Source organism: Fistularia commersonii, chromosome 24 (assembly GCF_037954325.1).
Source record: "Fistularia commersonii isolate RoL2024-O1a breed Wild chromosome 24, RoL_Fcom_v1.0, whole genome shotgun sequence".
Lineage (NCBI taxonomy): Eukaryota > Metazoa > Chordata > Actinopteri > Syngnathiformes > Fistulariidae > Fistularia > Fistularia commersonii.
Window position 1 is genome coordinate 12,531,973 of NC_141307.1, and position 26,550 is coordinate 12,558,522.

The window sequence follows — 26,550 nt, forward strand, 5'->3', positions numbered from 1 at the left end:
CCTTCCAGTTGCGCTCCTTTATTTAGCTTTACCTTTTTCAGATCCAGGAAAAAGCTGCTCTAATGTCCCAATGAACGACAACCCCGTTAACATAACCACCCCCTTAGACCCAGTTTCTGCCCATCAACCCCCAAATTTACATAACAAGCCATCAAAACCTCGACCTGCCCAAAACAGGTAGTTCTTTTCAGAAACTCCCCGCGATTAGAAGCCTCTCAGGCGAGGGCTGAAGAAAGTCCCGTTGCCACGACCAGAAGATTTCGACATGAATTCACCGCGACCTGGACGACCGAGAACCTCCGCAGACAATTTGCAAGAAATAAAACAAACAGACATGTTTCCATGTCACAGTCAAAATGCCTCTTAGGCCGATGTAGAATTAAGCTTCAAACAATCACTAGACCGCATCCTTCAGACTTCTTCTGGATTACGTTCTCGGCAGCTCTGAGGAACGTGGTTAAAAGCCCTGAGAAAAAACTAATAAATGAGTCTTGATTTCAGAACACTTTATCATAAAACCATCTGCAGCAGACATTTTAAATCACTATGCTTGTGGTTAGAGTCTTGTGTAACACGACCTGGCAATTCTGTATTTAATTACCAGCAAATTTAAATTCTTTTGGAAAGAGACGGGGATTAATCCGAGGGAACAGGGGAGGGGAAGAGGAGTATTCACAACTTTTTGCTTTCTCTCTCTCTCTCTCTCTCTGCCTTTTCCCAGCTCTCTCTTAGTGAGAGGTATGTATTTTTTGCAGATTCCCTTTCTAACCCCTGCAAACAGAGGTGCCCTAAGAGGGAGGGAGAGAATGCGAGAGGGTTATTAAGGGAGGATGTGTGTGTGTGTGTGTGTGTCTGTGTGCAAGAGCGTGTGTGTGGAGAAGCAGGCCAGACTTTTTCCCTACTTCTGGACCTTCACCGCTCCGGCCAACATCCTGATGCCGACCGCTCCATCTCATTAGATCAACACACGGATTTCTCCAGCCGGGGGGGAATCCAGTGACGCCGGAATCCTCTCGGAAGAAGTGGACGGAGCGAGCGAGCTGAATTTCGGAGTTACAAAAGAATGTAATCCCCTTTTTCCCGTGTGGGATTTACATCCTTCATCGTGAAGAACGTCAGGATCGGAAGATCAGAAGAATCCCTTTGGATACGACTGTAAACCAGGAGAAGCGGAAGTGACCAAGCGACGGATTAGGGAGGAAAGACTTGACAGACGGGAAGCGGTTGTTTTACACAAGTGTGCGCTCTGACAGGTGGATAAAACACTCCCCGTCCCCTGCGATGAGCCGTCTGCTGGCGCTGACCCTGGCCTTCCTGGCCTACCCGCCGCTCCACGCTCAAAGCTCCGAGCGCCAGCAGCATCGCATGCAGCACGGCGCCTGCAGCTATACCTTCATCCTCCCCGAGGCGGAGCACTGCCACCGTGACAAAAACTTCGAGGTCACAAACACCCTCCAAAGAGACTCGCCCACCCAGATAAATGATGGCACGGGGCAAACCAAGCCGGGCGCCGTCCAGAAGGAGAAGTCTGCGTGGCAGGAGAGGAAGCTGGAAAGTCTGGAGAGCGCCATGGAGAACAACACCATGTGGCTGCAGAAGGTAACGTTTCTGAACGAGGACCGATGTGTCGATTCTCTCCTCTGTTTTCGTGCGACGCAGCTTCACGGCCTGAGCTTACAGACGGCTTAATTGGGAGAAAAGAAATTGTCGAAACAAAAGGCAAACCGTGGAAACAATACGTCTGATAATTTTCCCGTCAGGAAGCAGCTGCTGACATGTCGTCCTTATTATCGAGATCCATACCTTATCTCGGATTTCCCAGATCAGGCAGTATAACAATGTTTTATGTATGTGTGTGTGTGTGTGTGTGCACGCTTGGGCAGTCTTTAAGACCACTGGGAACCCAGAATTCCCCGTTGCATGCAAAAGAGAAAAGGCAACAAGGTTTGCCCGTACGAGACGTTGCCAAATGCGTCTCTGACTGTTGAACCTGGTAGATTACTATTCGTCCCCACAGGCGACGAGCGCAGAGAAAACCTGAAACTTGACTCAGGTTTAAGCGCATCTAAATTGGGGATGCCAGAAAATTCTGCTTGAAATGCAGCAGAATAGGTTTCTAAACAAAGACAAAATTGTTTATCTATTTCAGCATGACTTGCTGGCCTTCACAGTTCCATTTCTCCTAAATGGTGACTGACAGACATAAAATGTGATTAAAAGTTCTTTCACAATAGTGTTTTCATTACCGGGGCAAAAATATCACCCTCGGGTCTTTATTTAGGATAAACTAGTCAACACGCCACCCTTCCTGACTCAATGCTTTGTCCTTCTTTATCCTTGTTCGCAAATCTGTCAGCTGTCGCAGCCACTCGTGGGTTGGGGTATTTTCCGAGGGAGGTGTCAGTCAGACTGAGAGCAGATATGTACAAGAAATTCGATTTGGCAGTAACGTGAGGACCAAAGGTCTTCCCATGCTTCTGCTAAATGCCACACACACACACACACACACACACACACACACACACATCTTGACAGTCAAACCTGTTTGTGCGCCTCGCTATCACAAACTGACACACACACACAGCTTGGTGCTATGGCCGTCGAGCTTCGCAATTTATTCATAGACGTGTGTTCATGGGATGGAGAAAATCGGAGATGTTGCAGATGTGCTTGCTTCTCCCTTTGTGGACTCTTTGAGATGGATAATACCAAACGGTGCGCGCATTTCTTCTCCGTGGCCGCTCTCCGAGCAGCAACCGTTCCCTGTTGGGTAGATTTTAAAATCGCTTCGTACGAGACATTAAAACCGCATATGGGAAAAAAAAAAAAAAAAAAAAAAATCATGCATACATGTCCTGCTACGCCAGACGGCCTCCTGTAACGTCTGGAAATGACTTTAAGATCAGGCCTTGGAGAAACCGATCCCCGCAAGGCTGGGGATGCATAGGTGCTCACAGTATTGGTGGTACTTCCAGATAAACATGACCCTTTTGGATATGCGCAAGTGTGTACTGACCGTTGACCCCAAATGACATGCCCCTTTCCGCACCTTGTGGGGCTCATTTAGCTTATCTGAATAATTTTAAGAAGGAACCTGGCTGAAAGCATGTGGAAGAGCTTGAGGCATGTGTGTGTGTTTCTGTGAAAGCTCACTCAAAGCTCCCCTGAGACGCTATGACTCTTTCTGCGAACCATCTACCCGAGCCCTTTGAAAGAACACACACCCACGCAGCTGAACGTAAGAGCGTATGCACTGATCCGCCGTGTTCCGCGGAGGAAACTCCGAGTGGACGAGTCTAACGGGGCCGCATTAATGTTCCAGACTCCTGAGTTTCCAAGAAGAAACTAATGTTTATTTTCTTTCTATCTAACCCCCGGTGCAACCCCTTGCTTGGTCCCTTTAGCGCGCCGCTCTCCTGAGGGGTTGGCAGAGGGTTGAGAGCGTGCCTTTCTTACGGCTTTTCAGAGCCTCTGCAGATTATGCTAATGCAGGAATATTGCAAGGAGATCAAGGTGGCTGATTTCTCGGTCCAATAACATTTCATTAAGCCAGGATATTAGTCATCCGCATCACACCAATGATCCAGTTGGACTCCATTTTCCAGAAAGCCATTAACCAGCAACATCTCGGTGCTAACCCCCATGTAGATCTTTTTTTTTTTTTTTTTGGCTTTTTTTTTTTTTTAATGTTTGCCAGTGGAGGATGCATGTTCACCCCGTGTCTCCGTGGGTTTCCTTGCGGTGGCCCTCCGGTCCACTCCCACCGACCATAAGTCTGAAACCCTGATGTTTGAATGGCATGGTCGTCTCTATACAGGTCCTTCTCAAAAAATTAGCATATTGTGATAAAGTTCATTATTTTCCATAATGTAATGTTAAAAATTACACTTTCATAGTTTTAGAGTCATTGCACACTGACTCTTTTATTGTTTTAATACTGATGATTTTGGCATATAGCTCATGAAAACCCTAAATTCATATCTCAAAAAAATTAGCATATCATGACAAGTTACTCTAAACAAGCTATTAACCTAATCATCTCGTCAACGAATTAAGTCTAAACACCCGCAAAAGATTCTTGAGGCTTTTAAAACCTCCCAGCCTGGTTCATTACTCAGAACCACAATCATGGGTCAGACTGCCGACCTGACTGCTGTCCAGAAGGCCATCATTGACTCCCTCAAGCAGAGGGTAAGACACAGAAGCAAACCTCTGATGGAATAGTCTGTTTCCAGAGTGCTGGATCAAGACGCCTCAGTGGGACGTCTGTGGGAAGGAAAAAGTGTGGCAGGAAACGCTGCACAACCAGAAGAGGTGAGCGGACCCTGAGGAAGGCTGTGGAGAAGGGCTGAGTCCAGACCTTGGGGGAGCTGTGGAAGCAGTGGATTGAGTCTGCGTTAGAACCATCCAGAGAAATGGGCTACAGGTGCTGCATTCCCCAGGTCAAGCCACTTTTGAACCAGAAACAGCGGCAGAAGCACCTGACCTGGGCTACAGAGAAGCAGCACCGGGCTGTTGCTCAGAGATCCAAAGCACTTTTTTCGGATGAAAGCAAATTTTGCATGTCGTTCGGAAACCAAGGCGCCAGAGTCTGGAGGAAGACTGGGGAGAAGGAAATACCAAGGTGCCTGAAGTCCAGTGTCAAGCACCCACAGCCAGTGATGCTCTGGAGCGCCATGTCAGCTGCTGGTGTTGGTCCACTGTGTTTTATCAAGGCCAGGGTCAATGCAGCTGGTTAGCAGGAGATTTTGGAGCACTTCATGCTTCCATCTGCTGGAACGCTTTATGGAGATGAAGATTTCATTTTTCACCTGACCAAAACCACTGGTACAGGTTTTCCAACCATGGTATTACTGAGCTCAACTGTCCTGCCAACTGTCCTGACCTGAACCCCATGGAGAATCTGTGGGATCTTGTGAAGAGGGAGTTGAGAGACACCAGACCAACACTGTGGAAGAGCTTAAGGCTGCTATCGAAGCATCCTGGGCCTCCAGAACATCTCAGCAGTGCCACCGGCTGATTGCCTCCACGCAACGCCACATTGAAGCAGTCATTTCTGCAAAAGGATTCCCGACCAAGTATTGAGAGCATAACCGGACATAAGTATTTGAAGGTTGACTTTTTTTGCATTAAAAACACCTTTTTTTTTTTTTTTTTTTTTATTGGTCGGATGACATACACTAATTTATTAAGATAGGGATTTTTGGTTTTTCTTCACTTTTTTGCCAAAATCATCAATATTAAAACAACAAAAGGCTTGAACTACTACAGTTGCGTGTAATGAATCTAAAATATATGAAAATGTAATTTTTATCATTACATAATGGAAAATAATTAAATTTATCACAATATGCTAGTATGCAATATGGTTTTTGAGAAGGACCTGTATGTGGCCTTCCAACAGGTCCAGGGTGAACCCACCTCTCACCCACGTATTCCTTGGATAGGCTCCAGACTCACCCTGCTACGGAATAAGTGTTATTGATAATGAGTGAATGTTTGCCAAAACCATGAGGTGTATTGGTGATTTCGCCTCCCGTGTACTGAATTGATTGGCGTGATAAAATTCGACAGAGTCCTTATCTGCGTGGATCGACAGAAACCGAGTGCTAAATGAGGCTTGGTAGTTTCACAAATGTTCACAAAAGTAAAACAGTTCAACTTTTTATCTTGACATAGCTCTTGATTACTATGTTTAATACATTTTAACCTCTTACCACTGGTTTAGAATCATTCAATTCGGGCCATTTCAGTTTTAACTATGCTCATCAATCAAGGCATTTGGATCGGATTTTCAAACTAGGCTCTGGATTTAAAATAGATATCATGGCTAATTATAGCTCATGGACTCGATCTAAACATCCTTAGCCTGGCTTTTGTCTCTCCGTGTCCTGCTCACCCTCCAAGACGGAGCTGTCAGCAGCTTAACTTTTGTCCCTGCAAACAAATACTTCCTCTTCCTCAAAAGATTTAAACTGCTCTCAAGCGGGTGATTTTCAGAGCCTCAACTGCTTGAAGATGGAATTGACTTGAATTAAGATCTCCCGAATCATTCAATTGTTACAAAGACAAGACAAAAATTGAATCCGTCCCCAGCTAAGCTACGATATGTTGTTGCACAATATGTGTGCTCACCTGCACCAGCCTCCTCCACCATACTGACTCTCTTCGCTTGTTTTGAAGGGCATATGTGCCAGACAAAGAAAAAAGAAACACATACAAGCAGATTGGAGCGGCTGGAGAAAAGTGTCAAAGATGATGTGTAAGATATAAGAGTAACAGCCAAAATGAAGGGAAAGGTGTCCAAGACGGCGGCGAGACCAGCGACGCTGTTTGGTCTGGAAACAGTGATAATGATGAAGCGACAGGAAGCAGAGATGGAGGTGGCAGAGATGATGATGACGTTCCTCTTTGGGAGTGATAAGGATGGGTAGGATCAGGAACGAGTCCATCAGAGGGCACCACGTTAGATGTTTTGGAGGAGAAGCTGGACTGAGATGGTTGGGTCATGTAGGATGGTTGAAGGAAATCTACCTTCCTATAAAGCTTGGTTGGATCTGCCAGGCAGGAGGACAAGAGGAGGACCGACAAGAGGACTGATGGAAATTGAAGAGCGAAGAAATTCCAGTCCAGTTGCCACAACAAGAAGATCTTGATAAGAATTCAGCGTGGCCTGGATGACTCAGAGCCTCCACAGACCACGTGGATGTTGAGAAAGAGGACGTGAAGTTGACTCGTGTGAGAGAAGTTGGAGAAGGTTGATTCACTGTGGCGACCCCTGAAGGGAGCTCCTGGAAGAGCAGAAGATATACAAGAAAGCTGATTTTGGTTACTATAAAGATTGGCTTTACTAACACATTTTAACTAACAAAAAAAAAAACATTAAAAAGGTTTGATCAAATTCCATCATCCAGGTAATGAATTGAAAACAGTTTGTCAAATAAATCAAATTAAATGTATAGAAATAGAAGATAATACCTACAACAACATGAATCACCGTCCTTATATAAAGCTTTTGACTCAAATCTCACAATTATATTTTGATTTTCTTGCAACAACAATAGACTCACAAAGCACTTTCCATCAAAGTGCTCTACAAACAAGCAAAGTAGAACGCCTGGTTCGAGCAGATATCGGCCTGGTTATTAAACAAAATATTGCACATTGAAGAAACGGTCTGACCTCACAATGCTTTGTGAAATGGCAAATATGGGAGTATTTATATGTCTTGCAGTTTGGATCGATCGGAGTACTGTGGTGTTTAGAGTATTCATCAAGCAAGCAGCGTCGTCTTTACCGTTAACTCCAAGGGAATCTTGACGACACCATTTTCCCCCGCTTGGTATAAATAATGCAGTATTAATGGAATTTTCCCTCCTGGGTCAGAGTTATATTTCTGAATAAACAAGGTCCAATAATAAGGTGAATCTCCATTTAGATTATTATCCCGCCATCGTTTTTGCACGGACGCAGATGAGACGTGGTTTGTTGTAATATCACAGTTATTGGCAGGTATCATACATGACCAGAAGCTCAAGAAGCTTTTATTCTGTCACAAATACAGGAATGCACAGTGAAAGCTGGAATGTGTGTGTCCACCTGGAGTTTGATTTAATGGTAAACCTTATTGAAAGGAACGACAGCCTGTTTATGGAGCTATTAAAGGGCAGACACCTTGATTTTCAACACATACTTTTGCAGAATGACAGTTATACGGTCAGAATTCAAAGAGAAGGAATTTTGTTTTGGATATGGTCAAATAAATACGATGGATGATGCCAAGATCTTTCTCAGCGACTCCACATACAGAAACCTAGACATCCCACACAAATCATCCAGACTCCTTTTTGCCGACTTCTACTCAGCCTCGAACGCCATCAACCGTACATACTGGCGAAGAAGCCGTCCGCCCGTTTCCACCTCAACCACCGGCTCATTCGGTGGAACATCAGCTTCCCCGGCCACCGATCCCAGATGGTGCCGGTGAACAACGTCCTCTTCTACACCGCCGGCTCACCTGGAGGCCACATCCTGGCTCCCCTGCCCGTCGTCTCTGCACCCAACAGGACTGCCGCCTGGTGAGGTTTGCCGACGACACTCCCCTCCTGCCCTTGTGTCAGGTTCCCTCTCCACCAGGTTCAGCCCTGCCAGACTTTGAGCACTGATGCTAAGCCTCCTGCCTGAAGATCAATGTGAGCAAGACTGAGGACCATACAGGGGAACGAGTAGAAACAGCGAAGGAGTACCTGGGCTCTGTCCTCGACGACCTCCTGAGGTCCTCTAACACTGAGGAGATGTTCAGGAAATGTCACCAATGGCAGAACCTGCTCCGGAAGCTGATGTCAGCACAATCTTAAACGCCTTCTATTATGCCTTCATCGATAACGTTATGACCTTCTCCTTCACCTGCCGGTTCCATCCCATCATCCAACATGACAGGATTCCCCCGCAGCCTCGGTCTGCTCTAAAATAATCGGCCAACCCTTCAGACCTCTCTCCTGACTCCATGACAGCCAAATTAAAAAAAAAAGCCAAAAAGATCCTCGCGGATCAGACCCACGTCTTACATTTGGCTCCTCTCGGGTCACAGACTCGACCATCAGGCCTGGAAGACCCAGAGGAGAAGGACAACCCTGGTCTCCAGAGCCGTACAACTCCTCAACTCTCAGCCACCCTGCAAACCTCATCGCCATTCCAGCCCCCGCCGAGTGTAAAGCCGCTCATGATGTGTTTATTATATAAACGCAGAGTGCAGCTTCCCTCACAGTCTCTTACCAATGGCGCAATTTGCAAAACTCAGTACGGTAATTTATTATACTTTATTTTGATGTTCATAATTTGACGCCGCTACCCCATGTGCCCCCCAATTGCCCCTCAGGGATGAATAAAGTTTATTCTGATTATGATGTAGCTGGACACACACACACACACACAGACACACACACACACTGCTCCCCAGCCATTCCTGATTGTGCAGTTAAAAATACAACCAGCTCATGTTTGCTTACACTTTTGTGTTTATGGACTCTGAGTTCCCTTTTCTTTTGTCTTATTCGCCCCGTTCCCATTGTGTCTGTCCTTTATCCCACCGTACATTTTACTCCTGCACCCATAAGACCCACCTGTCGAGGGTGTAATTAATTCAGCGTCTATTTTTGCCCCGACTCGTCGCTGTCGGGTCGTCTCTGTTGATTCCCCACACTTTTCCGGTCTTTGTGAGTTTAGATTCCAGCACAACTCCCCGGGCTTCTTGTTCTGTGACTGCTGGAAAGTTCCAGCAGTCACGTGGCAACGGTTTATTTGGTGTCCTGCTTCGTTTCAGTGTCAAAAATAAAGTGAAACTGATTTTTGCATCGGGGTCCTCATCCTGAGTCAGGGTTTTTACAACTAGCCTGACATTTCAAAGCTTCGTGGTGTTGAAAGAGTGTCTGTTTGCTATTTGTTGAAATGCATTTAAGAGACTAAAGGCCATTGATGTACAACATCTGAACATCTGAACAACATGGAATCAAATTTAACTTCATCGTTTATGTCCCGCTGCAAAACTAGCAATATTATCTTGGGCGAAAAAAAAAGGCAAGGATTTTCGCCAAGCCGTGAAACATTTTTGGGAAGAGGATGCCATGTCTAGTTTAAAAGACATGGCGAGGGGGCGTGAAAGTCAACTTAATTGTCACTACTGTTCACACATGCAGAGCACTGAAATAGTGCTACGGTGCAAAAGTCCCAAAAATTATAAATGATCTGTCACAAGAAACAGGATATATTCTGAGGTACTTGTGGTTACTATGTCATTTTCTTTTGATTTCTTTTTAAAGTGACAGTGGTGCTAAGGTGCAGTTGCAAGAAAAGTGATAACAGTATCCAAGTGCACACTTTCATTCTGGAGAATGTGTCTGAAAATCTTCTAAAAACAAAATTAACCTTATGATACGTCTTACTTTTTATCCATAATTAAATCTTTGGATCAACTTAAGAACTGTGAGTGTATCTTTTTGTAACAGAAAGTATTGAATTTTTTTTTAATTTATTTTTTTTATCCATTTGCTGACTGGAATACATTTTCATTTGGTAGAAATGTATATTTCAGTAAATATTATCATTATTATAGTTAATACATCTTAAATGCATGTGAGTTGATAAATCAGCCATGTCCCTGAATTAATAAGAATATATTTAATTCCATATTATAACCGTCTCCTATCGTTCTGATGCAATTAAACCCGGTCCATCGGCGCAATGATCTCCCAATTGTTAGCAACAAACGCGTCCATTAGAACAACAATTAAGATACCAAGCGATACAATTCCTTTGAAATGTTTTAATCCCCGCTGATCCTCTCTCTGTCCCTTTTACACACAATACAACACAATTATACCACAATAAGCCCAAATCATACCACATCCCAAAAGCGGTTTATCTGGCTGCACAGTTCAGCGTGACATTACTGCGATTAGGGCCACTGGCAGTCGGAGATGAAGGAACATATCGAGATCTTGGATTGAGCGGATCACAGAGGGCTGTAATTGGAAGACTTTGGACCGGTGGCCGACGACGCTTTTCAATATGCCGGCCTGATTAGCGAGCGCGCTTCTTCCTTCATCCGTTTAGTAATTACTTCATAATGCATGTTATGAGTGGGGAACGCTCCCTTCTGCCGTCTCGGTCGTCCAAAAACTAGGGAAATATCAAAGATGGATTGGGCGAACAAGAGGAAGGATGAAGGAGAGTTGGAAAGAGGAAGTTATAAAGGGAGACCGAGGGGTGCTCGCGGGACAAAGAGGAAAAATAGATTATGCAAGGCAAACAATTTAATTGCAGATTCATCTCCATTTGCCCACATGGATCTTTTTTTTTTTGTTTTGTTTTGTTTTTTCATTAAAAAAAAAAAAAAAAAAAGAAAAAACAAGTCCTGTGGAAATGGATTATCATAATCCCATTCTGCTCTGAAATGAAAATTTAAAAAAACAAGCGAGAGAAAAAAAACAAAAAAAAAAAACATTGCAGTCTCAGTTGAATTCCCTTCTGTGTCTGCACGCAGTCTTTCATTAGCGGGATAATTTTAACACTTTCTCCTTTGAGACTTCATTTTCCAGCAATGTGGTTGAAAGAGTAAAGTCCAATGTGTTCTCCTTGAAATTGCCATAAATATTGATGTCTGGGCATTCAATATTCTACTTCACTTCACTGCGTGACGGGGCCGTGACCGTCCAACATTTGGAAAATCTTTTGCGTTCACGGCGGGGAACAAGTGGATTTTGTCTCCCTTATTTCTCCGACCCGCTACATGAATGAAAATATATTCATTAAAGCGAGATGAATGCGATCCAATTCTGTAAGTTACAATGATTTGCCACTGCGTCCGTCTATCGGCTGGCGATTAATTATTTACAACGGCCTCCGAAGTTAGAGACGCAAATATCATGTCAGCGGTGGCTCAGCGGGTAAACCTGGCTTCCCTTCACTCGGAAGGTTGTCGGTTTCATTCCCGACTCCGGTGTGTGACTTCATGAACGCTATCTCGTGCAAAGCGCAAAAGTGCGTTACAAGTTGAGACCGTTTACCGAAACGGCGCTGCTCTTGCCAAAAAATTCCGTTGTGCACGTGAGGGCGTGTACGGAGCGTTTTCAATGGAAAGGTGTTTTAAACATGACCTCAGCAGTGCCGACTGATGTCATCAAAGTGCCGAAAGAGCCGGATATTTCAGAGATGAGTCGTGTTTGTCCGGCGAGGCCCTAAAACAGGGGTGTCAAACTCATTTCTCATGGTGGCCACATTCGGCCGAGGTAGATGTCAAGTGGGCCGGACCATTAAAATAATAGCATACTTAGCAATAAATTACCAAAATATCATGACTTTCCTCTGTTTTGGTGTAAAGAAGTACAAGGACATGAGGAAAATCTTGGAATTTAATGAACAGTCCTTTTACAAAACATTTCATGAAACACCTCATATTTCCTCAGACAAAAGTGCAATTTACTTCTATCATTCACATGTTTGCATTGCAATCACATGATCATGTGATCCCACTGATCGCACAAAGGCACAAAACTTAATAAGTAATCGGTATTGAAAAATATAGTAATGCACTATAAGATTAAATGAGACTTATAAAGAAAGGGATTTTTAAACCATTTACACATGTGCATATAAAATCTAAATTGAATCCCTGCCTACACCTTACACACTAAAAAGAGTGCTATTAAATGTGTGAGGAAGAAAGTATTCACCTGTCCTGTAAACGTGTAAACTTCATCCATGAAACATGCAAACACATACGATACATACTGAACATGTATGGAGTTGCATGAACAGTAGAATTCCAACATACTGGTTTGTAGTGAAGCTGCTGACTAACATTAAATTGCACATTTTCACTAGCAATTAGCTAGCTGGCGTTTACCGCTGCTTCACTGATTTCTCATCTATGGGTGAAAGTGGACGCTGTTTCCTCAGACCTGCCAGCGATTGGTTGATCTTATCTCTTCTCAGTTTCTTTGCAAGCTGTCATATTGTTCGCTCTGAGTCTCGTAGGAGCGCAGAATATTATATTCCTTAAATACCGAAACTTGTTGCAAACACGCCAAGCACAAAGGTTTCCCGTGCGTCTCCGTAAATAAATAGGACGTAGTCCATTTTTATTTGAAAATTCTACACCCTGAAACTACTTTTCTCTGTTTTGATAATGACATTTCGGCTAATGAGGGAGTAGCAGGAGGTGGAGAACAGGGTGGAAACAACGTCATAACAAGCAGCAGGTGGTGCATTGATAACGTCTGCTTATTGGTCCGTCTCAGTGATGCGGCTTGTCGTCTACTCTGACCAAAATAGTGCACCCCTAGCGGAAAACTCTTGGATTGCATTTAATTAAAAAAATCAAATCCTTGTCTTTTATGCATTTTTTCACTTTCAAATTACCCTGCCAGCCTGGTTGAACCCCCTGCGGATCCGTGGGCCGTATGTTTGACACCCCTGCCCTAAAATAAGCAACGTCTCTCCTCCCTACAGTTGGAGAACTTCATCCAGGAGAACGTTCGCTCCGGAATGGAGGAAATCAAGAGAACGGCGGTGCACACCCAGACGGCCGCCATGCTGGAGATGGGAACCAACCTTCTCAGCCAGTCTGCGGAGCAAACTCGCAAACTGACAGACGTTGAGACCCAGGTGAGCCCGGCGGAGCTAAGATAACGCGTTGGCGGCCAATCCAAATGCGCGACCTTGGGAGGTGGTTCCCATGCGAAAACAAATTGTGTCATGTTGAAAAACTTGGCAAATCACTAATTAAATGTAAATCATATGTAGCTCATTGAGAAGCCGTGTCCAAAGGTGTCCGCAACATCTGGTGTTTGGTTCTACGAGTTCTGATTGACACGACGAGTTGAGCTCGGCATCTGACGACAAGCCAATTAAAACACGAGTCGGTCGCACAACACAGATGTGTTTTCAATCATGCCACAGAGGTTGTTTTTACAGATAGGGCTGTTTTTAATCCTCGTGGTCTCTTGTACTCTTATCAAAGTCGGAATTAAATCGCAACCTGTACAAATATCGGGGCGGTGTTGATCCAACTTTTTTGTTTTATCTTCAACCGCAAAGCGGGTCACGGGTGAAAGCGTGATGAGATTTTTATTGTGAGATTGGAAAGCTCTGCCTCTCGCAGGTTCCTCTTTTCGACACTTTTTCCCATGAATCTTGTGTCCTCATGCTCTGTCGCCCTTTTATGCATCTTCCTGCTTTTTGTCTTGAAAATATAGGTGTTAAACCAGACAAGTCGCCTGGAGATCCAGCTGCTGGAGTACTCGCTTTTCACAAATAGACTGGAGAAACATATTCTCTTGCAGACTCAAGAGATATCACGCCTCAATGATAAAAACAGGTGGGAGCGAAAGACACTTCAACACATAAATTGGTCACAAGGATGATATTTTACAGCGAGGACACTCATAAAGTCCACTGTATTCAAGCATTAATTGAAATGATAGTAGTGATTCAGTAGATGTGGAGATGATGCGTTTGGACGAACAAAGCTCGTGGTTCGCTTCAGTGACAAACGGCTTCAGACACACTCATTCTGTGCACAATCATTGTAGATCGATTCTGCAACACGTGTCTTTTTAAACCTTTGCGTGTCTGGAGCGGAGCTGCAATGTCTCGTGTTAAAAACAAATGCACTCATATGCAGCGCATGACCGGAAAATAATACACGTCGTGTTAGCGAGCGTACGTGTTATCGTTTCACGGGAGGTCAGCTGACGTCGGCGTTGGTTTGACTCGTCGTGAAAATATAAGTAAAAATACCTTCACGGTGTTAAACTACACAATGGGCATGTTCTGTTAGAACAGGCCGCGAAACGGAGGGGAGGTTTCCCCGATGGTCACTACTCGGTGCCGACAATTTTTGAACTCCTGCCAAACTAAATTATTCAGAGGATGTGTTTATTTTCAAAAACCATCCGGTGTAATACGCCATTAGAGGGATGGAGTGAGAGGAGTCGGCGGAGGAGAACAATGCAATGGCAACGCTTATTAAAACAATGGCAAATTACAACAGTTGGCAAAACAGATAAATAACAGAGATACTTTTGCAGTATAAATTAGTTTTTTTTCTGAGATACTCACTTTTTAAGATATTTTGCTACCAGTGCGACACATGAGTTATATACAATCTCTTCGCCCGCCCCGCCGACAGAAGTTTTGCCAAAGGATGTGTTTTGACCCGGCTTTTGTTTATGAAAATGCACAGATTTGCTTCCTAAAGCTGGAGACTGAAGATATTTAGTGCAGCGGCTACATGTGCAGAGGGCTGAAAAGTAGCTTGTTCAATCTGGGTGGTGAGATTGTTCCAATAAATAACCGCGGCAGAGTCGTTAGTCAAGGCCGTAAATATCAAGCTGCAGGGATTTACGATCTTCATTTGGAGGCGAGGTGTCAAAGTCGTGTGGGCGAACACACGAACCGGCAAACAAACAAACACGTACGTTACTCACAGTTTCTCAAGAGGTCGGGCGGAGACGCCCATCTGCGTGCCTCGTAGCACAGGTGTTTTTGCGGTTATAAGACTACCGACGTCCTCCGCGGAAGATATATGTTAAATGGAAAGATTACCCATCCGCGGCCAGCCCTCCGTTCTTCGCCGGCGTCTAATCCCATTTTCATGCTACCCCTGATATAGGGTTATGAGTTTTGAGCTTTACCTTGTCCTGTGCTTGTAATTTGCCCGCTTTAAATAGCAACATTTTAATTAAAAAGGTTGAAGGATGATTTGCTTTTGACAGTTTCCTGGAACAGAGGCTTGTGGCGCTGGAGGCTCGGTACGGAAGAGAGCTTCAAAGCTTGCAGGATGAAAAGCAGCAGCTTCAGGAGCTCCTGGAGAGCCAGAGCCGACTGGTCAGCCAGCTGCAGGGCGAGCTGGGCAGCTCCACGCTCAACAGCACGTTACTGCAGAGGCAGCAGGCTGTGCTCACGGACACGGTTCAGCGGCTGCTGGCGATGGTCAACCACTGCAACGGTAACACCGAGCGCTTTCATTTTCCACGTACGCGGATGTCGTAATGCTTTCGAGGGGCCGTTACATTAGATGGAGGTATTTCCGGTATTTTAAAATGAACAGGTCCTACCGACGAGCAAACACGGGGAGATATGAGCAGCCGCTACGTCCACACATCGCTTTATTAAATTTCATAGCGTGACACGGAATTGTTAAGAAGCCCCGACTGCAACATGACTTGTTTTAGCATTACTGGAGAGGTTGGAAAAAAAAAAACGCCAATCAATATTCATTTTTTGCGTCTCAAATGTCATTTAACATACCACTACTGATAATTAGAATGCGGTAGCTGAATTTTCTATGTGCTTATTTCTTCTATGATGAAGAATTAAATAGGGATCTAAATAAGAGAGGATCAGATGTTTGTTAATCTGAGGAGTTGTTTTTTTTGTTGTTGTTTTTCCCCTTTGAGCAGCTTGTAATGCAAAGCAAAGACATCTACAGTCATGCATAGCAGAGCTTAATCCGCAGCTTAACATTACAAGAGGGCACACGTACGGGGACGGGATTTGTGCAAAACGTATCTTTACTATCTGTAAACAAATCCTTTGCAGAAATCTCCGATACGCCCAAGGAGGAGCCGCCTATTTTCAGGGACTGCGCCGAGATCCAGCAATCTGGAGCGAGAGAGAGTGGAATATATAGCATTCGCCTACTCAACTCCACCCAGACTGTCAAGGTATAAGGCTGTTAAAGTCATTAACTCCTTCTTCTGGAAATCACCTAATTGATTGTGAAAGCTTTTTTTGGGGTGTCACACGGCAGTCTTTGCACAGCCAATTTTAACACCTAACAACACAACACGGATAAAGTGGTCTGATGTAACAAATTCGAATAAATATTTATTTTTTCAGTTTATGAAGGACGTCATGAGAACAGATATAATAGGCGACAGAATTGATGGTGAGATGTGTTTAGCATTAATAGCAAAACATGCGAGGACAAGCAAGTTAAAAATACAAGTAAAAAAAATAATAATAATGCTAAACACTTTTTTTCAGTTTATGAAGGACGTCATGAGAACAGATATAATAGGCGACAGAATTGATGGTGAGATGTGTTTAGCATTAATAGCAAAACACGCGAGGACAAGCTAGCTAAAAAATAAGTAAAAAAAATAAATAATAATAATGCTAAATATTTATTTTTTCAGTTTATGAAGGACGTCATGAGAACAGATATAATAGGCAACAGAATTGATGGTGAGATGTGTTTAGCATTAATAGCAAAACATGCGAGGACAAGCTAGCTAAAAAATAAGTAAAAAAAATAAATAATAATAATGCTAAATATTTATTTTTTCAGTTTATGAAGGACGTCATGAGAACAGATATAATAGGCGACAGAATTGATGATGAGATGTGTTTAGCATTAATAGCAAAACACGCGAGGACAAGCTAGCTAAAAATATAAGTAAAAAAAAAAAAAAAAAAACTCTGAAGTGTAAAAGTTGTAAAAATCTAATTTTTTTTTAGATAATCAAAAAAAAAAAAAAAGAAAATTCGATTTTTTTGGAGGTATCACAAAGAGGGGGTGCAGGGCTGAAGGCCTCGCTTGCTGGCATCGAGGAGTCCTACAGCGTGTCATTGATCACGGGATGCGGGGGTTTACGCGCTCCACTCTTTTCAGGGCAGAAAATCATCATCTGGCTGGCACAGACTCCAACCACTTCATTATTTATGTCTTCACGTTGCCGGCTCTCTCCGTCTCCTCCGGGCCGGCCCGCCAGGTGTCAGGCAGTTGTTCCACGTATTTGCCGCCAACCGGGGCCGATGTTCATTTCCACTGATGCAAGACGCTACCCGCCCTCTCCCCCTCCCCGTCATCGCTGCTTTCAATCTATGCCATCTAATTCCGATGTGGTTGGCAAGCTGGGTGGCAGCTTAAAAGTAGGGCACGTACAAATTGCCCTATTTTCCGAGCAGAGAGCCGGGTTACTCTGTTGGACGGGAGTCAAGAAATGACTCGCGAAGGACGGCACCCCTGAATTTATATCTCATTTCAAATCGGGACTCGAGAGCTAACGTTTACATATCTAATAATTCATCGTTTTGATCCGCCTCTCCTACCCTTGCTCTGTTATGCATGTTCTCAGAGCTAAATGCACAACATATTACATCACGTTTTCTGTCTGAGCACATAAGAATGAAGACTTGTTTTGCCCCTTGGAAGCGCTCAGGAAATAATGACCATGAAATTATATTTTGTGAAAATCATAGCACTGCTTGTTTTGTTATTTATTGCACTGGACGTGATCCAACATGACTCACTGCAGCCCAATAACGAGTGAATTCCTGGTGAGATCCGGTGTAAAACGCAAGAAATGTTCATTCCCAGTGAGAAATTGAGAAGTCAAAACAGGGAAAATGCTTCAGTCGCTGGACACGGAACGGCACGTATGCAACACGGCGCAAGTGGACTTTGGTTGTACAAATGATTGTCATTTTTTAAATGTTTTCACGTCAAAAAAGCCACGTACGGTATAAACGACACTGAGGTAAAGGACACCGTGTTGGGGTTAAAACGAGGGTTGCAGACCGAGTTGAAACAACGGAATTAAAACACAAAAACCTAATCTAATCTCATCACACACCTGAGAAATCCACCCTCGTTTAATCCCCGAACCCAGAGGAGGATGGAGTTACACACCTCCGATGTGGAAAGAAAATCTCCTGACAAGTGGACGCCTCCATTTGTTTTCAGTAGATGTTCATTTGTATTTTCTCTCACACGCAAAACACAAAAAAACTAAATACGGGGCCGAGTAAGAAAAGAAAACAGTGTGTGTAACCGAAGCTGCAGAGCCCTCTTCAGGGGAAAAGCCAACGCGTTTTGTTAGATTTTCTTTCCCACCTGGATCCGATCATTTCGTGACACGTTCGGTTCCTCCTTGCTCTTGATACTTCCAAGTCGGCCTTCAAATAACCACAGACACGGAGGGAAATAAACAATGTATATAAACGTACGATTCTCTCGCTCCCTTAACTCTTTATGCATGTGCATTAAACAGAAATAATAATTAAGCAGGAGCCAAAACCTCTCACTGAAATTACCGGATAAGTAAAAAACGGGCAGTCTTGCTCGGAAGCGAACTCAAGTGAGTTTTTCTCCGAACGCAATCGCGGCCCGATTCGTTTCATCCGAGTCGGCGGAGAGGTAGAAGAGTTCACGCCTTTTGAAAATGCACAAAATAGCTCCCTTGAATCTGTTTTCTATCAGTGCGAGAACTTCACGAGGTGGGGTGACTGAGACTGGCGCTGCCACAAAGAAGCGAGGAATCAAATAGTACCGCCTTTGTCTGATAATAACACTTTGTGGAACAAACCTTATATATGACCATATCCTGCTCCTCAGCGAGACTCGACACACCGACCTCTTCGTCTATTTTTTTCTCGTCAATCCGAAAAGCGAGTCAAGAAGATAAATATCCTTCTCCGCGCGGCAAACCACAAAGCTCTAGGTGAGGTTTGTTTGCCGGTCGGGATCATTACGGCGTATCTGTCATTTCATCAAATACGAATCCCGACGAGGCATAAAAACAGGTTAAGGTTACGAGAGCGGGGGGGAGATCAAGAGTTGTAAATGACACATTTGGGAGGTGTTATTCTGATCCTTTCGTTTTAATGAAACCCCCTACTTTGCAAAGGAAAACAGTCCCGGAGTCGCACCCGGTGAAAATGGTTTGATCAGCAAAAGCAACTCCGGTCGTGTATTTGCTTTTCAAACTACTTATTCTTATACGCTTTGAATTGGATAGTGATTAGAAAACTCGTAAACAATGCGTTCACCCTAGACAGCTTTTAAGTGTTTCTTTTAAAAAGCGAAATATCTTATTTGACTTGCAGGTTTTCTGCGATATGGAGACAAAGGGTGGCGGTTGGACGGTGCTGCAGCATCGCAGGAACGGATCTGTCGATTTCCATCGTGGTTGGAGGGACTACAAAATGGTGAGAAATAAACTGAGCTGAGTGAAAATCATATCTAAATAGTCCGTATGGGTCATATTGACTGGACAGGTGGTTCCACTGTTGTCCACTGGTGGTTTGCCACCGACGGAGATGTACGAGATAACGTTCCCAGGTGACCCGGACTTATTATATTTGGCAGCATTCTTGTTATTTCCCTGGCATCCCTGGCAACCGCATGCGCACGTGCACGCATGTGGCGAGGAAAACCCCTTTTATCCGTTGACGTGATCTGGAGGTATTTTCCGTTGCGGAAAAACGCAACGCAAAATAAGCCCAAATAAATCATTTCTATACACAAACAGGAGAAGGGTGAAACAAGATGCAGTCGTGCACAGGAGACGATTGATTTGCTCCAGCGCGCCGGCTGAATTGTTTACCCCGGCCACCTTCAGAGATTTTGTTTGTATTGAGTTTCATTCTGATAAGACTTTCTTAAATCTTAAATCCCATTCCAAATTTGTCTCCGCGGAATCAGTTTTCTGCTTTGCGGGACAGAGAAAAGGAGCCAAACAAACCTGACACTTGTGAGCCGTTTTAACGGCCTTCTTCAAAAAAGTAAGACCGGCCGGGGCGGCGGATTAAACCCGGCAGCAATTTGTCTTTGAGCCTCACGAACAAATAAATTGCGGCGGCTGGGATCGGAAAGAAATGCAAAGAGGACCGAACGCTAACAAAACCAGAGAGATAGGGTGATAAAAATGGTTTAAAACGTGTTTAAGAGCAATATTTTTACAAGTGGCTAAAAAATATAACAGTTGGGCATGGAAGCGCAGAGTCCCTGTGTACAGGAGATAACTTATATATTAAACACTTTGCTGCCGTCTTCCAACCATTACATTGTCCTACACTGCGGCCATTGCTGATAAAATATAGCACCCAGTCCTGCAGGTCAATGATAAACATTATTAGACCGTTCTACTCTTTGAAACACACACACACACACACACACACACACACACACACACATACACAGAACAGCTGTAAAAGCGAAATCACTTGGGCATTAAGTAAACACCGAGAACATGCAAAGAATGTTAAAGCTACAAATGTAGGGTTACGCCTAAAATTGCATTTTAAGCCAACAGACTAAAAAATGTACAATTTATCTTAGCATTTGCTACTTCCAACATTGTTCAAACCTCTTAAACAGCCAGTATTTATACACACACACACACACACACACACACACACACACACACACACATATATATATATAGATATTTTTTTTTTTTTTCTTTTCCTTTCGGCTTTTTTCCCTTCCCTTCCCTTCAGTGAATCAACCTTCTCCATCTAACCCTATTTTCGTCTTTCAAACCGACTAACTTCATATCCTCTCTCACCACATCCATAAATCTTCTCTTTGGTCTTCCTCTAGACCTCTGACCTTCTCTCCGAAACATCTAACATTCACCGTCCCTCTGATGGACTCCTTCCTGATCCTCTCCACCTGGTCACTCCTTAAGAACCTCCAGTTCTTCATCTCTGAGACCTCCAGCTCTGCTCGTGTCTTTCCATCGTTGTCGCTGATTCTTCAGCTCACAGCAACGCTGGTCTAACATCTCCACCGTCTTGTCCATCATTCCTTTCATTCTGGCCGATAGTCTTCTATCTCATATTAGCCCTCACACTTTTCTCCACTCGTTCTGACCTGCTTGAACCCATTTCTTTACCACTTTTGCACACTGTCCATTGCTCTGGGCTGTTGTTACTTGATATATATATATATATATATATATATATATATATATATATGTGTGTGTGTGTGTGTGTGTGTGTGTGAAAATAGATATTCATCAAGTCATACCAGATTTGTTCCCTCCTTTTAAGCGCTCTCTTTGGGAGAGTATTTCAAGAGCCAGTGTTCATTCCTACTGTCAACCTTTTTCGTGCCGAGCGGCCAGTACAAGAGCTGTTTGCATATTGTGTTGAATATCATGACATACCTCATGCCATTTCTGATTATATGTGATCTTGTGTGATTTCCAGTTCTGAAATCCAGAGCAACAGTTTTGGGCTTTTGCAGGTTCAGGCGGTGTATTTAATGCATATTAGAGCAGAGGTTTTCACTGGCTCATCGCTACTTGAGCTTTGGGAGTATTTTACTCACAAAAGTCCGTGGGGCTGTCTTAGGACATCACAATGATGAATGAGGCTTTTTAAAATCAAGGTCCATTTTCTTTACAGACTCCAAAACCAGTCGGTAAAACCACGCTGAGGTGAAATCATCTGCCTCATTAAAAAGACTCCCCTTTCTATTGCAAATTATTTTATTTTTTGCCCGATCCAGGGCTTTGGAGACCCATCTGGAGAGCACTGGCTGGGAAATGACATCATCCATAAACTGACCAAGTCCCAAGATTATTGTCTGCTTGTCCAGCTCAAAGACAGAGAAGGGAACGAGGCCTACTCACACTATGAGCACTTCTACGTGGAAGGAGAGGACCAAAACTACAGGTAAGCCAGCGACTACTTTCTATAAAAGTTCAACATTACACGAAAATCAACATCATATCTGACTCGAGGTCCATTTCTGATATTTGGGCATCGAGAAAAAACAATTAAATACACGTTGGTTCGATGAAGTTGAAAAGGAGGCAGATCCGCTGGCAATCATACACTGAAACGTCAAAAATAAGAATAAGAACAACTTTATCTGTCCCGAGGGAAATTGTTGTGCCGGAGTTACAAGAAAAACATAGCAATAATAAATAATAGTAGAAAATTGTATAAACATTAAAAAAAAAAAAAAAAAAAAAAAGGGGGGGGGGGGAGAACAAGATATACAAATAAACAATAAAGTGTCTAAGTAACAAGTCAAGATTATAAAGTGTCTGAAGGTCTTAAGTACCAGGTGAAAGATAAGGAGTGCACAAGAGTATGAAAAAAAAAAAAAAAATCTTCTATCTCAAGAGTGAAACAAATGTTAGCGTTAACTAAAACTAATATGACAAGAAAAGATAAGTAGTCAATCAAAACTAAATTACAGCCGGTCTTCACTTAACGATGACTCGGAGTTGTGACGGGCTTTGTGATAATATTAAAATGCGCCGGCAGCGTAGTTGTATGTATTTTACGTGCTTACCTGCATTTATTATTGTCCTATATTCACGCAAATATAAAACTTAAAGGGGGAAAAAAAAAAGGTAAAAAAAGCACGGTACAAAAGGCCAATATGTATGCAAATATCGGCAAATACGGCAGTACGGTAGAAACGGTGTTTCGGTTAAGGACGAATTCTCTATTTTAAGTTGAGCTTGCACCAGTTGGCACCGCTTGAAATACCATCTGAATCCCAAAATCCCAAGTGCAATGACACCATGAATTCTAAACGTACTATTTCATCACCGGGGTAGACGGCCGCTCTTCGGACATGTAGACGATATCACCAGTACACCTGGCGGTTCAGTGTCCTGCCCAAGGGCACTCTGGCATGCAAGCAGAAATATCTGGGAATTGAATGGCCGACCTTCTAACTGAAAGCCCAGAGAGCAGCTCTAACCGGTTGTATCCTAAAAAAAATGCACTTTGGTCGTTAACTTTCAAAAGCACAACATAATCAGCGGTTCGTTTCTTGGTCGCGCTATCTTCCTGGTCTCCAAGTTTGTCTTTTTTTTTTGTCGTCCCCAAGCACCCGGGCCAGGGGCCGCTCGGACCATTTCGAAGAATTATGTCACTCGGTATGATGAGCTCTGAGAAGGGAACACCATCACTTTTGTCCGCCTACATTTCTTTTTGTTGTTCATTACTTTGTCTAGTGCTGTTCTTGATATCCCGAGGGGATCCGCAGGCGCTGGAGAACAACAGGGATGCTTGGCAGTGCCTGTTCCTGCCCGACAGTGACAATTTAAAGCTCCCTGTCGTGTCGGGGTTGCTGAGCCAAGATCCCCCTCAAAATGGACACGATTAAATACTACACTCACATCGTGTATATATCAATTGGATTATAGCTTGTTTTTGTTTCCCTTTTACCTGCTAAATTCCCAGATGATTGAATCAAGCAATGTGCACCAAAGCTGTATATAGAGCAACTTTTCACTTTGCATCCTTGGTCCCATTAATCATCAGCAGAAAAGACAACGCCTCCATTTAAGGGAGCCAAGAAAATCATTCTTAGCTCAAAAATCAATGTGTGCTATTTTTAATAAAATAACAGACCTTTAACGCCAGGTTACGGCGAAACACAAGTGATGTGGAATGGTTATGTGGACTTTCGAGCCATCCGGACCCTTCCTTTCGCGATGCTTCGTATGGTTTACTTTGGTTTAATTTTCCAATCGTGAACACTCACACCCACCCCTGACGCCATCACTGTCTTCCTCAAGTCTCTTCTTCTTGCTGCTCATGTGTTGTCACGCCCCATGAACTTACAAATTCAAGAGAAGGATTCTTCATTTGGTCCTCTCAGACAGTGTGCCCCGAGGAATGGAAGGGGGTCAAATAGCTCAGGGGAGAGTCTTGTACTAATGAGACAGAATGACAGGGCAAAGGAGAGGCCAGACAGCAGGACTGACCCTCCCGTCCAGCCTCCTCCAACCCCTTCTGACATGCTTACGGACGTATACAAAGTCAGAGAAATGCCCACATGCGATCGCGGGCACGGTTGGGCGGCGGCGTGAAAACCGTCGCGCAAATCTTTTGGCAGATATTTCTTTCGGGATGTTTGGGTTGCTTCGCTCAGCGCAGTCAGAGAGGAAATAATGCGGTTCTTCCGGTTCATTTTAGCCCCGGAGTTGAGTAACAATGGGAACATAGAAGACGCAGGGGTTACAAAATGATCCGAGATAGATGCGAATTTAGGATCTTCGACAGAGCGCAGGTGCTTGTTTTTCTAGAAAATTGTTCCAGCTAACGTCGCCTCCTAAAGCTGAGTATCACCACAGCAACGTGCATTTCAGAACATGTGCCAAAAAGCCTCTGTTGGCATTTGCACGTTGCATCTTGGCGTTAAAATTCTTGCCGAAATCTTCTTGTCACGGCAACTGGACTTGAATTTCTTCCCCCCTTCATGCGAGAGAAGAAGATTTCAACGAGAATTCCCAATGACCTGTAGGACCGAGAGCCTCCACAGACATAGCAGGAAAAATAATCACAACCGCATACGAATCCAAGGGAATGATTGATGATTTTTTTGTGACAAAAAAAAAGCAGAAAACAAACAAAACAAGCAAGCAAATACTTTGAATTATAATGACTTTTATGATTTAAATCAGTGCTGGTTATCCACTTTGAACCAAGCAGGAGGGACTTTCAGCATTTATTTCGTATTCCTAGTTAGTTTTGTTTTGTTTCCCGGCTCTTTCTGTTTGCATGCAAAAGTGTCCTTGAGCAAAACACTGGATCCGGGTTTGAGTGGGTGAATGTGATCTTTTGCGACGGCTGAATCTGGATGAAAACACGTCACGCCGGTGTAAAAGCGTTTTTAAGTTGAGACCAGTCACATAAAATGTCTTTGCGCCAATTATGAAACGTAGACAGCTAAAATAAATAGGTGAAATGGTTTTTATTAATTTATAGAAGTGTAAAAAATGTGAATAGTTATATATAGATAGCTCTTTTAGCTAGGATTGATATATAGATTTAATTTTCAAATAAAGATCTCCCTATAAATGCAAACAAGGTTAATTGTTGAACTGTTTTTCTCATGAAAAATGTACCATTCTGGTTCTAGCGACTGGAACTTTTTTTTTTTTTTTTCTGAATATCCCCATTTTCTTCCCCCATATACTTTTCTAAATGCAGCCTTCACGTGGACGGCTTCAGCGGCACAGCGGGTCGAACCAGCAGCTTCACCCACAGCGGAACCCATTTTAGCACCAAGGACAGAGACAACGACCGCTGCACCTGTAAATGCGCCCAGCTGGCATCTGGAGGTACGTTCCTTCACCTTCTGATCTTCATCCCCAATGGTTTTTACCCGTCATCATGTTTAGCATTTTAGCTTTTTCATTTGAACCCATCGCCTTGTAAATATCCCCATGTTGCCTGTCGTATCCCGATACAGAGTTAGTGCGGACCGTACTTGTGTGTTACGTGTCGTGAATTCATTTAATTTCGGCTTTTCCTTGAACTGTGCGGCTCATTTTCTCTCCAGGCTGGTGGTTTGAGGCCTGCGGTCCGTCTAACCTGAATGGCATCTATTACCCCGGCTCGTCTACCGTGATTCGTTATAACGGTATCAAATGGTACTACTGGAAGGGCCCGCATCTAATGGCTACCATGACGACCATGATGGTGCGCCCAGCAAACTTCTGATTGCCAGACTCGTTCTGGATGTTGGAATGTCATCTCCTATTTAGAATGATGAACATCACCCTGGAAATGGCCAGTTTTAGAAGGAACGTGCATATAAGTGATGACCTTCGCAACTCGTGGATATTATGAAGCAACGGCCTGGGATTAAATGTTGGACTGTCAGCAAGTAACTTTGATTTCGATGAATAACTGGGCGAGGAATTTCGCTGAAGAAATATATTCATAAAGATTCCTCAAGTGTTTTTTAATCGGGATTTTCTATTCCACCAAAAAGACGCCTAAATAATTGAGACGGCCGCACTGCATTTTTTCCATTATGAATATGATAATCTTTTATCCATTACGTCTGATTTGTGTCAATACTTTATTCAAATCATTTCGACCCAAAACACGCTGTGGCATCGCTAACAGATTATCCAGTTACCGTTCATCTTTTTTGTTGTTGTGATACTACATACATTTTGTATTGAATGTTTTGACTCGGATCAAATATTTACTAAGATAATGTTTAATAATTATCATTATTATTATAATTATTCCCCCGTAAGGAATGCCCTGGTTGGTACCCCACCTGCAGAAGCACTTTGAGTCCAAAGCATCGTTTCTCCCTTAAAATCATTGGTTATTCGCGATGCAGTATCAGATCAGCGGGTGTGACTTGGATGGTTTACAGCTGTTCGTAAAACAAAGCCGTAAAGAACAGCAACAATAAGAGGTTTTCGCCCTTCCAAAGGGGCTTTTCAGAATGAAACATCACTCCTCCCGTTCAAACCTCTCATAAAA

General features: G+C 43.5%; 1 protein-coding gene across 2 annotated transcripts; it reads left to right on the top strand.

The window, feature by feature from the left end:
• Nucleotides 1–1,062: 1,062 nt before the first annotated feature.
• angpt2b (angiopoietin 2b) lies at nt 1,063–26,550 on the top strand. Of its 2 annotated transcripts, XM_086171442.1 has the most exons (10): nt 1,063–1,599; nt 13,009–13,164; nt 13,755–13,876; nt 15,276–15,508; nt 15,578–15,592; nt 16,102–16,226; nt 19,393–19,494; nt 21,803–21,969; nt 25,255–25,385; nt 25,607–26,550. In XM_086171442.1, the coding sequence occupies exons 1-10, from the start codon at nt 1,282–1,284 to the stop codon at nt 25,765–25,767; spliced, it is 1,530 nt and encodes a 509-aa protein (XP_086027568.1). In that variant the 5' UTR covers nt 1,063–1,281; the 3' UTR covers nt 25,768–26,550. The 2 variants fall into 2 exon arrangements, with proteins under 2 accessions (XP_086027568.1, XP_086027567.1); XM_086171441.1 differs by lacking the exon at nt 15,578–15,592.